General features: G+C 51.1%; 5 protein-coding genes across 5 annotated transcripts, besides 9 other annotated features; all 5 read right to left on the bottom strand.

Annotated features, from left to right (window-relative positions):
- On the bottom strand, nucleotides 1-501 carry Tco025E_04975 (putative serine/threonine protein kinase; the record flags this gene model as incomplete). The annotated part of the gene is made up of 1 exon (XM_029371880.1): nucleotides 1-501. A coding segment is annotated over one exon (501 nt), but the record flags the coding sequence as incomplete, so codon positions are not given.
- A 1,040-nt stretch (nucleotides 502-1,541) lies between these two features.
- Nucleotides 1,542-1,561: a microsatellite.
- A 209-nt stretch (nucleotides 1,562-1,770) lies between these two features.
- Tco025E_04974 (putative serine/threonine protein kinase) lies at nucleotides 1,771-3,861 on the bottom strand (the record flags this gene model as incomplete). The annotated part of the gene is made up of 1 exon (XM_029371879.1): nucleotides 1,771-3,861. One exon carries the CDS (start codon nucleotides 3,859-3,861, stop codon nucleotides 1,771-1,773), a length of 2,091 nt encoding a protein of 696 aa, XP_029228002.1.
- Nucleotides 3,862-4,301: 440 nt separating this feature from the next.
- Tco025E_04973 (uncharacterized protein) lies at nucleotides 4,302-5,606 on the bottom strand (the record flags this gene model as incomplete). Its single annotated transcript, XM_029371878.1, has 1 exon — nucleotides 4,302-5,606. The coding sequence occupies one exon, from the start codon at nucleotides 5,604-5,606 to the stop codon at nucleotides 4,302-4,304; it is 1,305 nt and encodes a 434-aa protein (XP_029228001.1).
- Nucleotides 5,607-5,918: 312 nt separating this feature from the next.
- Nucleotides 5,919-5,937: a microsatellite.
- Nucleotides 5,938-6,719: 782 nt separating this feature from the next.
- Nucleotides 6,720-7,979, bottom strand: Tco025E_04972 (leucine-richcontaining protein 23; the record flags this gene model as incomplete). Its single annotated transcript, XM_029371877.1, has 1 exon — nucleotides 6,720-7,979. The coding sequence occupies one exon, from the start codon at nucleotides 7,977-7,979 to the stop codon at nucleotides 6,720-6,722; it is 1,260 nt and encodes a 419-aa protein (XP_029228000.1).
- Nucleotides 7,980-8,257: 278 nt separating this feature from the next.
- Nucleotides 8,258-8,301: a microsatellite.
- Nucleotides 8,302-8,440: 139 nt separating this feature from the next.
- Nucleotides 8,441-8,461: a microsatellite.
- Nucleotides 8,462-8,730: 269 nt separating this feature from the next.
- Nucleotides 8,731-8,757: a microsatellite.
- Nucleotides 8,758-9,018: 261 nt separating this feature from the next.
- Nucleotides 9,019-10,317, bottom strand: Tco025E_04971 (uncharacterized protein; the record flags this gene model as incomplete). The annotated part of the gene is made up of 1 exon (XM_029371876.1): nucleotides 9,019-10,317. One exon carries the CDS (start codon nucleotides 10,315-10,317, stop codon nucleotides 9,019-9,021), a length of 1,299 nt encoding a protein of 432 aa, XP_029227999.1.
- A 90-nt stretch (nucleotides 10,318-10,407) lies between these two features.
- Nucleotides 10,408-10,440: a microsatellite.
- Nucleotides 10,441-10,455: 15 nt separating this feature from the next.
- Nucleotides 10,456-10,496: a microsatellite.
- A 394-nt stretch (nucleotides 10,497-10,890) lies between these two features.
- Nucleotides 10,891-10,928: a microsatellite.
- Nucleotides 10,929-10,961: a microsatellite.
- Nucleotides 10,962-10,980: the final 19 nt, after the last annotated feature.

Genomic DNA, 10,980 nt, shown 5'->3' with positions numbered 1-10,980 from the left:
GGAAAAGAGGTCGGCCTTCTTGCTGTAGGGCTTCCGTCGCCAGATCTCCGGCGCAACGTAGTACGGTGTGCCGCAGAACGTCTTGCCGACGTCGCCCGAGACCGTGGCGGAATACATCTTGCCGAAGCCAAAGTCCCCGAGCTTCACAAGCCCATTACTGCAAAGAAGGATATTGGCCGTCTTGATGTCACGATGAATCATGTGTCTCGAGTGCACGTGATGAAGCGCAAGGAGGACTTGAATGAAGAGAAGGCCTGCCTCGTGCTCACGAAATGCTCGGGACGCCTTGGCACGGCTCTTGATTTCCTGGCGGAGGTCCCCAGCATTCGCGTAGTCAAGCACAAGAGCTATCATTAAGAGATTCTCCCCATCTAGAGGGTCCTTCTTGGCAAAGTCCTCGTGGCACTTCAGGATGGAAAAGAAGTCGCAGTTCAGCAGACAGTGCACCTCCGCCTGCGCGCGGCCGGTAAAATTAACTCTGTCCGCCTCCTTCCGCCTCATTCCTGCCGGCGTTGGTCGAACTTATGGGGTTGCATCCGGGGGCGTGAAGTGGCGGCAGTGCGCTTGGCTGAATGCGAACGGTACGGGGTACTGAACGTGTTCCACGTTGCAGTAGAAATACAGTCAGCAGTCACGTTTGTTTCCCACCGCGCCCTTCCGGGTGCAGCGTGCGACATCATTTTTCAGTAGTGAGCGTGTGAGGCTGCATGCATTTTCCTGGCTCTCACGTCAGTACATCATTTGTCCCACTGGCGGTGGCCTCGTCTAGCCCAAACGTTTCCACCAATGCTCCAGGGGGGCCACAAACTGTTTGGCTGTGGAGAGAAGCAAGCGGACACGCCACTCTTACGTCGCGGTTTTCTCAGGCGAAGTAAAAACAAAAACAAAATAGCAAAATAAAGGAGAAATTAAAAGGATGAAGCGGAAGGAAACGCCACGCCAAAGGGGGAAGAAGCCACGGTACATGTTCTGTTTGTGAAAAAAAAATAGTAATAATATTTTCTGCCTGTGGTTGCGTCGTTGCCTCATTTCTGCCCCACTGATGAAACGGGGAACACAACAACACACGCACGGCAGCAGTAGAAATTACTCGTGGCGAGTATCTTGCGCCCCTGCGTATGAAGACGGCATTGGTGGAGTTACTGACGTGCACATGGACGCTTCACTCAACCGTCTTCTCCGTTACAAACACGCATCCTCAGGCATGACGAGAAAGGTGGGGAAAACGCAAACACGCCAGCACACGAACCAAAAAGGGAAAATAAAGCGAAACAAAGAAGAAGTTTTTTTGGGCGGGAATTGAAAATAAGGTGAAAAACAGAAAACACGTAAGGAAACAACTACAGCAAAGAAGCAAAAAAAAACAGAGGGTGAAAAGAGACGTATGAGAGTTTATAATCATGCCCCATTTCCTTTACACCTGAAAACAATAACAGATAGCAGACACATATAATATGCATATGAAATGATGTAAAATAATAATGCAGCTGGTCCGTGAGGCTCGAAAGAAACTCGTTTCGTTTTTTTTGTGTGATTGGGAAGGGGGCGGGGGGGGGGGGGGTTGCTTTCTATCTTGCAGTTCATTTCCAAATGACTCTGCTCTCGATGCTATTTAGCTTCACATGGGTGGGGAAAAAAAACACACACGCACGCAAACGTAAACAAGTAAAATGGGTTGCACTGTTCCTTCGCGAACCGCGATGCCTGGACGCGACTCCAAGCACTGCCACAGCAAAGGAACAAGATCATTAAAATTATGACATTAGACTCCTATTCGGGGGGAAATACAGGGGGAGGTGTGGTGTCGTCACCAGGTGGAAGATGAATTTGCGTGTCCTTCCCCAGATTAGACTCAACGCCACTTCTGCAGCGTTGTGGCACAGTATCCGCAGCAAAGACCGATAGTGCCCGCGGGCTTTCAAAGCAGCTGGTGGAATCAATGTGCTGGAACAAGGTCGAGTCACCCACTGGGGAAAACGCCTCCTCAGCCATGTGTTGGTAGTGAATGGAGGCAAGGCAAAAGGATATCCACTGCTGACGCTCTTCCTCGCACGCGGCTTGAAACCATATCTTTTTCCCTGTCTTGGTAAGCAATGCAAATACATACTTTGCCTCGTCCATGGCGTAGCCCTCAGTAACCACGAAGCAGTCAATAAAGAAACTCATACACTTAGAAAGTTTTTCGGGTGAACCCTTTCTTAAGAACAAAACCAGTTCAATAGCTCTCGGATGCGCTAATTTTTGTGTCTCCTCGTTAACATCTGGAAGCATTGCCCACTGCAGGCACAAATAGCGCAATTTCCAGCTTCCAGAGCTTTCTTTGTGAAGGACACCTTCAAGAAGCACCCGCGAATCTGCTGTTACCGGGCCATTCACATCAGATAACTCAGGTTTGAGTCGGCTTGCTCCATCCGACAGAGCTACCGCCTGATTGAGAAGTTGCCTGTATACACAGCTCAAATCAAGCAACACTTTCTTTCGTTCAGAGAATGAGAGACAACAGTCTAAACTAGGCCTTCCTTTCATCTGCGGAAATTTGTCAGTGGAAGTTTCAGCGTAAGTGCTATTCACTCTTTCTCGCCCATGTCGAAAACTGTATTCCATACCATTACTAACAACAGACTCCAGCAGCGTCGCCAAGGTGAGTCGCATTAGCGGCATCAACAGGAGGTCCAAGGCGGAAGGACGCAAATCAGGGTTTTTCTCTAACAGGGCACGCACGATAGTCGCAACTTCAGAGGGGAAGTGCGGCGGTATTTCAGGCGTTTCTTCTAATATGCGTTGCCTGATTTCACCAGGAGCCTCCCCCTCAAATGGTCGCTTTAGCGAGAAAATTTCATACAAGAGGACCCCAAGGGAAAAGATGTCCGCCTTCGTCCCATACGGCTTACGTTGCCATATTTCAGGTGCGAGGTATTGCGGCGTCCCCACAACTGAACCAATAACTTTCACATTTTCGCCGGCGGGAATAAATTTGCTAAGCCCAAAGTCACCTAATTTCACCAACCCGTTGCTAAATAGGAGTACGTTTCCTGCCTTAACGTCACGATGCACAATCCCTTGGTTGTGCAGGTAGTAAACTGCCAGGACAACCTGCACAAAAATAAGCAGGGCGTTACGCACGGAGAAGAACTTGTTTCCCTTCTTTACACGTGACCGAATTTCCTGGCGGAGGTCACCGTTGTTGGCGTACTCCATCTCCAACACCTGCGCAATGATGGGGTTACTTACCGGGTCGGGTGGATCCCCCGGGTGTCTCCGTCGTGTGAAACCTCCATAGAGGCGCAAAATAGAAAAAAAATCACACGATTGATGGCATTCGATTTCCCTGCGAAGCGACCTTTGGGTTGCCTCACCGTCGCGTTCACACTCAACAAACTTTACAGCGAAAAGCTGCTGTTGTTGAGAGGGCGGAAATTGAAATCCGTTCAAGGATAGCTGTTGCGAAGAAAGCAGTGCAGAAGGGGCATCAGACTCACCGGTCGTACTTGCGTTTCGCCGCATTGACCCCTTGGAGGCCAAAAAAAGTGTGCCGTAGGCGCCCACATTAATTGGACGAATAAGTTTAAGTTCTGCGGCCGAGCCTTCCTCTAGGCTGGGTGGCAGCTTCGCGTCGTTCAGCGTTTCAGCAAGTTGATCCGAACGTCTTCGCTCTCGAGCTTTAGCTTCCTCCACTTTCAAAGGTGACTCGTCGGGGCTGCTGTGGGCGTCGGGCAAGGTGTAGAAGGGGAACAGCGAGGCACACCGCTCCAACAGCTGCTGGTTGGTGATGCGATGTGCGTTTTTGTCGTTCTGCACCACGTGCGCCCGTAACGGCGCCGGGTTAACGCAGTGGTCCTCTGCATTCTCCTGCGAGCCCATTGGCTATAGCCGTTCCCCAAAGCGTCTAACTTTCCCCCTCCCCCTTTGTGTGCTTCGGTGTACCTATCTCGCTCTCTTTCTTCGTGTCTCCTCCGTTTCGTCTAGTCTAACTTGCGCCGTCGTTTCTTATTGGGTGTGCGTTCCCCTTAGACGAGGGTTGCTACGCCAGACTACGGCCCAACACCTTTCACACACCGAGTGGCTCCAGAGATGGTGAGGGGGGAAAAGGAAAAGGAGTCCAAAGGAAAAAAAAAAAACAGTTGAAGGAATCAAATGCATTAAGCACGGAGTGCACCCCACATTTATTTGCTGCCCTTCTCTAACTACCGACACTTGCCCTTCGCTTCCCCCATCCCCCACCCTTCGGGTGGGTGGCAAGGATGCAGAAAAGCAAAAAAAATAAATACACATGTTGGTCTTCTGCAATCCAGTCTTTTCAGTCATCGCTGTGTCGCCAATTTAAAAGTCCTCATCGGCGGAATTTCTGGCCTTTGTGGCGGCGTCAAAGACATACTGGGGACCATTTTTTTTAGCTTCGCACATAGTTTTGCTTTCACAACTCCAAAATCTCCAATGGTGGGCTGTTTCCCGTCGCGTTGTACCTTTAGATCTTGCCAGCACTCCCAGAAAAGAAACAGACACCCAATATAGTACTCACAGCAGATGAAAAGAAGTGGAAATTCACGTCTCAGTGTTTCCTCGTCACTGCGTCCCATCGAGAGACGGCCTGGCTTTGTCGCGGAGTGCGACAGAGCCCGTGCGCGACGTACAGTGTCAGCATAAAACCCGCTATCCTTCAACATATCAAGCAGCACGCCTGAAAAATTGGACCCGACCAGTACAAATGGGAGCTCCTCATATACACTCGCACCGCCGCCACCATTTGTGCAGGTGTCCCAAAGATTCATCGCGAAATCGCTATAATATTCAAGAAGGTATATCAGCTGCAATAGACAAAATATGCCGGTGGAGCGAAGATCCGTGGCGGGATCACCGCCTTGAAACCCCAGCGTTTCCCAGTCTATCGCCCCAGTACGACTGCCACCATTGCCGACCCCATTCCTCCGGCGAAAAGAATTATTTTGAATAGTTACAAGTAACCTTTGGTGAATGGGATGACTCTGGTCCAACGGCACAGAGGGCAAGGTTAAGGTGAACTCAGTGTCGTACTGCAACACTGACTTTGGATCGGAAGCAACGCCAGCGTCCCTCGAAGAGACGGAGCTACCACTACAAAATAGGTCTCTACATCCTTCAATGAAGGACCTTAAGCAAGTACTCTTCTTGTTTTCACCAAATCTATGCGGTGCAACGTACGGCTCCCACGTAAATGTGTCGCCCTTCAGGCATCGAACCGCATCTAAAAACCCGATACTTCCCTGCTCCTCAGTGCTCTGAGACGGACGAGGCGCCTGTTTGTTAACCAATTTCTGCTCTGCTTCATAGTTAACTTGGTCCCAATCCACTGCAATAAACCGCTGGAAGTTGCTGTCTTCCATCACGTCTCTCCTTCGTGCCCCCATGATGCGAGAATCTTCAGAAGGCGTTATGATGGATGACGCCGCCGCCTCCCGCGGGGAGAAGGCGTCCGAGTGAAGTGCCTCATTTTCTATTGAAGCCGAGGCGTCGTCAGGAGCGCGTCGTGAGTTGCCTGGCAGAAATGGCGGCTTGTCGCCGCCCAAACTAGGGGAGCCGCTGTGCTGGCGGTACTTGAGCAGTACGGCGTTCGTGGAAAGGGTCGACATGGACTACGGCTAGGCACACATAGAAGGCCGTGGGCGACAGTTGGAGCCTCCGGCGCAGCGCCGCTCAAGCTTGGGCCGATGGAGCAAGTCAAAGGGGGTGAGATAAACCCAAACCCACACGTACAAAGAGGCGGAAGCAAAAGAACGATATGGCAGACAATGGAGGGTTTGAATGAAGTTGCGGTGCACGCGTGGTGCGTGGAGGGAGCCAACAAAATGTTTGCTTCACGCTCCCACCGCCCAACGTCAGCTAGGAAGAAGCAGCAGCCAAGGGTTAGGGCGGTGGGTGGGAGAAAACATAACCGCAAGAACATATATATATATATATATAGAAAAAATAAAGGAGCAGTGGTGTACGCTCTACGCCACTGTGCAAAGAAGGAGAACTTCCCCAAAGGCGAGGCGGCAGACGCAATGGTGGTATAGGCTCTCGAGTGTCGCCTAAGAAAAAAATAAAAATACTCCCCCTCTTTTCATCATCCCTTGTAGTTTCTGAGGAAGAGACGCCTCCGTTCGTTGCGCCCTCCCACCTCGTGAGGTCACAGTCGTACTGCCTTGCAGCATTAATTTTGTGTCACCGCACTCGCGCGCCCGCCCACCCACCCAATCCTATCGGCTCCTGTCATACGCCAGCAGTCAGGCAGCCCCCGCGAAGCCGCAACTCGCGGAGCAAAAATGGTCGCAGCGGCTGAGGCGATGCGAACCCTGCGGATTGCCCACTAGAAAAACTTGGAAACTCTTGAGCGCCTCTGAACGGTTAAAAGGCGGTAATAACAAACAAAAAAAAAGGTAAAATAATAACACATACACACGCACACAGATGCATAAATGCACGTGAAAAGTGGAGAAAAGTTCACTCTAAATCACAATATTGTATACAAGCGCGTGGGCAAGGTCAATGCAGCATAAATGGAAAACACCAAGGCCTGGAACACTAAAATACATATGAAAAAACGTTGTTTTCTCCACCCACACAATCACCTCTCCCTCCCTCCCTATTGCACCGATGCATTTTCATTGCCCTCGCTAGACATGAATGGGACCCAAACTGCGGCAACGTGAATGGCTTCCTCACATCCGCGTTCATGCATACATGCGCAGCAGTCACTTTCCTCACAGTGAGGCACTGCCTCTTTTTGCGCGCTGAGCTTCGGCTGCCCGCGCGGCAGATCCCACCGGAAAAATATTGCCCCCCACAGGGCACCTCTTCCCGCACTTTTTCTTGAATAGACGCAGCGCCCGCGGGATCTCATTGGGAGATACAGGAATGGCATCAATCGTGGTCAATTGCTGCAAAATACTAATTACGCGGAATCGATGCTGTTCAGAGAGCGGAAGCTTGGACAACTCGCGATGCGCATCACCGTCCCACTCCTCTAGTCTTCGAGGCGTCACGGTTGTGTCCCTCACAAGACTCCTGGCACAGGGCATGACCATGGAAGAGAGTAGTGTGTTGCTGACATCCGCACCCTCCAATGAGGGAAAGTTGTCAGAAAGTCTACGTGCAGAAAAGTCTACATCTTGCGCCACCTTCGATTCCGCGTACCCTGGTAGTGGTTTATTGATGGTGGCCTCATCCGATTTCTTTAGAAGCGGATTCCCTTGTATCGCTAGGTGTCTAAGGTTAATAAGCCCTGACAGCGTCTCCAGCTCCGTCCATGACTCAATTCCATTATTCACCAATTGAAGATCAACGAGTTCTCGCAACACATCGAAACCGTCAAGCTTTTTTATCTTGTTATTTCCCAGATCCAAGGTCTCCAGACTGTTCGACAGGTAGACCACAAACTGGGCCTTTTCCACCTCATTATGGGAAAGGTTGAGGCTGCGCACAGTACCGCAGGTAGCAAAGGTATTCAGCTGGATATGCCGAACTTTGTTGGACCTCAAATCAAGCCGTGTAAGGCTGTGAAGCGAGCAAAAGTCTCCGTTCACCAACTCCTCCACCTGATTTTCCCCTGCACGAAAGTCCATGAGAAACGGCAGCTGGTGAAGACCTCGAAGGCTCGTTAGGCGGTTTCTGTCGAGGTTAAGTTTCTCCAAGGTGTTGCCAGATGGGGCGAGGTCGTCAAAGACCTCATTGGTCAATTTATTATTTGCCGCCGAGAGATGCACGAGGCAACAAATCCCTCGCAAGGGTTTCAGTGAGTCAAGCATGTTATCATTGAGGGAGATGCGTTGCAGGTACTTGTAAGTCCCCAGCATCTCAATGGAGGTGAGGCGGTGCGAGGAGAGGTTGGACCTGGCGTAGACAAGGTAGCCCATGGCATTGTGGGTGAGGGAATCCAACGACGCCACAAGGACGTCGGTCGTCAGCGGATTCTCCTCTACCTCCGCTGGGGGCGCCGTCTCCAATGAGCATCGTGCAGTCATCGGCCAAAGAGACTCTGTCCGGCCCGTGCCTCTGAAGCGAGACAAATCCCCTCCCGCTCCTCTTGCAGGGAGCCGCCCAAGAGGCACGCGCTAGGCTGCAAGCAAAGACAATGCGAGGAGGAGCACAGGGACGCGTGTGGAAGGCAATGAAAAGGGGCGTTATCAGCGACCGGTGGGACGCCACGGCCAAACCGAGCAACGCAAACACCAAAGAAGGATAACGAGAAAATGACAAAGAAAAAAAAGGCCCGCTGCAGCAACGACGCTCCCTTGTCGAGGAAACAAAAAAAAGAAGACATGGAAGAAAGAAAGAGAAGAAAGACGAGGGAAAATCAAAAGGGATTAGTGTGAGTGTGCGTGTTTTTTTTGTTTCCAAACCGCAACCACACACCTCACCGGGGTGTGTGTGAGGGAGACAGTGTAAATAGAAGAGTGTCTGCCAGCCAGGCGTCCCCACCGCGACAAACAAACAAACAAAAAACCACAGCGGGGTGGCAGCTTCAGGCAACGACCGTCTTCCCCACCCCTCACCACCTCCCTTCTCTCCCTCTTACTTCTCTTACATTCTACTAGTACAGTATAATGATCTAAAAAATACAAGCCCTCACTACTGCAATCCTACCTCCGTGGGATCCGGTCAAGGGTGGAACGAGACACACATAAACACACCTCTGTCAGAAAAACGTGAAGGTGAGCAAGAAGAAAACCACATGGAGGGCCGCTGCTCATCAGCCCTCATCTCTCTCTCTCTCACACACACATACGCACACACACACACGCGTTGACGCCCACTTTCTCCTACAGCCCACACTTTCATCGTCGATGATACCTCCCATCCCCACCACGCTTTCTAGTTCCGCCCCAGAAGATCTTTCCAATCTTGTGCATGTGTGTATATGTGAGTGTGTACATTTTTTCCCTCCTTTATTTTCTTCTTTCTATTGGGCGCGGCCTTTTTGCCCTGACTTTGCCTGTTCCTTTTAAAAAGTTATTTCCTCTGATTTGTGCGCATTCCCTGTCGTTATCCCAACCTCTTTTCCTAAGAGCGCTGCTGTGATAACAGAGAGCGAAGCTCGTTGACAATGAGATTGCGCTGCGTGGCTTTGTCTGCCCCCACTGGTGGCGGCCGCCGCCGCGACGAACTAACTGGGCGCGACGTGGGCACCTCCACCGCTACTCCCGCCGCCGCTATGTCCCGCTGAGCTTCCTTGATGAGTCGCACCTGCTCCGTCTTGCGATCCATGAGTCGTGCAATGCGATTCAGTGCCGCCGTAAGCACCTCGGCGGAGATCTCTTCCACCGCCGCCCGCTCCACCGTTTCCTTGTACTGTTGATGAAGACCCTTCAGCTCCTTCTCCAACTCCTCACAGACTTCCGCCATGGCATCATTCCTCCTCCCTTCCAACAAAACTGCCGGCTGTGTCCGCGACGCTGATGCCGTCGCATAAGAAGCGGGCCGTGTAAACTCACCAACGAAGCTGCTATCGGCTACATAAATTCCGTTCTCCTTCCGAACATCACGCTGGTTGGAGGAATACGTCGGGTCGCGGTACGTGTGCCGAGCGCTGCTGGAACGCACGGCAGACGTAGGACGACTGCCTCTCTGCCGAGGATCAGCAGTTCGGCGAGAGTTATTGGTTCTGTTAAGCGGGTCTACTCCGGCGCCGCTGGGTGCTCTACCACGATGATTACGACGTTTTTGTCCTTCCACAGTTAACCGACTGGTATCACCGTTGCGTAAAAGCGTCCGGTTCGCTCCGCTCCCTGGTTGCACTCGTATAAGCTCCTGTATTGCTTGCTCTAAATGACGGTTGGTGTCGAGCGCCGCCTCCTTCTCGGACTGGAGCTCTTCAATGGATGTAAGAAGTGCACGGTGTCTTCTGTGCTGCTCCTCTAACTCTTGTCGCAATTTATCCAACTCGCTGGCCATGGCATTTTCACGTTTTTTGGCAGCATCACACTCCTTAAGAAGCATCTCCTCTAGTTCTGTCCGAAATGTTCCCAAGTCTTTTCTACTTTCTTCCAAAGTGCTTTGTAGCTTGGCCTTCTCCGCGGTAGCCCGCTGCACCATTTCCTGCAGCTCCTTTTCGCGTTGCCGATGATGCGTACGTTCCTGCTCCAGCTGGTGCTCCATGTCCTGCTTGTAGGCCTCGTGTGCTTGCAGGGCTCGCTCGTACTGATCCAGGTGATGATTGCGGTCCTGCTCCAGACGGCGTATTTTGTCTTGCAGGGCCTGGAGCGCAAGAACAATAGACTTTGTGTCTCCCACGCTCATGCTGAGACCAGAGCGCTGCAGGCTGCTCGTGTTGCTCTCGATCGAGTTGTTCACCGAGGCCATGTGGAGGGGTGGCACTCCGCCGCTTGTGTTCTACTGGTCCTTGCCGTGGACAGTGTGAGAACGAGTGAGGCGTGGAAGTGGGGCAAAGACCAAGAACAACATCAACAAAAACAAAAGAACGACGAAGGGGGTCAGGAAAAAAAAAACAATAAATAAATAAATAATAATCAAAAAACAAAGCGGAGCGGATGCGAGCCACGCAATGGAGAAATTATGGGAACAGAAAAAAGTAGAAGCCAGCAAGAAGGAAATCACTCACTCAGAGGCATACACGCATGCTGTGGAGCAGATTGAGCATAGAGGCAATGTGAAACGATGTTTCGCGAAACATGTTCTCTGCATTTAACTTGCATGGTGCAAGTTCACCCCTCTTCCTTTCCTTACTAGACGTCCATGTCTTTCGTCCATCAATGATACTCCGCACGAAAGACACGTATGAAGCAAGTAGAAGAAAAAAAACGCAACATAAAAATTCGAGGCAGAAGAAGATATGTGCTGTGTTCCTTGCTATCCTGCGTCCTTCCACAGAGACAGAGTAATAACAATAAACGAACACTCAAACATATATATTGATTGCTGTTGCTGTCGATGTTTCCTGTAGTGTTTATGTTTGTGTGTGTGTGTGTGTGTGTGCGTGTGGTGTGCGTGACCTGACGTTACATT

Source organism: Trypanosoma conorhini (genome assembly GCF_003719485.1).
Source record: "Trypanosoma conorhini strain 025E chromosome Unknown Tco_14.4_contig_00273, whole genome shotgun sequence".
NCBI lineage: Eukaryota > Euglenozoa > Kinetoplastea > Trypanosomatida > Trypanosomatidae > Trypanosoma > Trypanosoma conorhini.
Note: the sequence above shows the minus strand (reverse complement) of the source record. Positions and strands in the feature narration are given on the sequence as shown.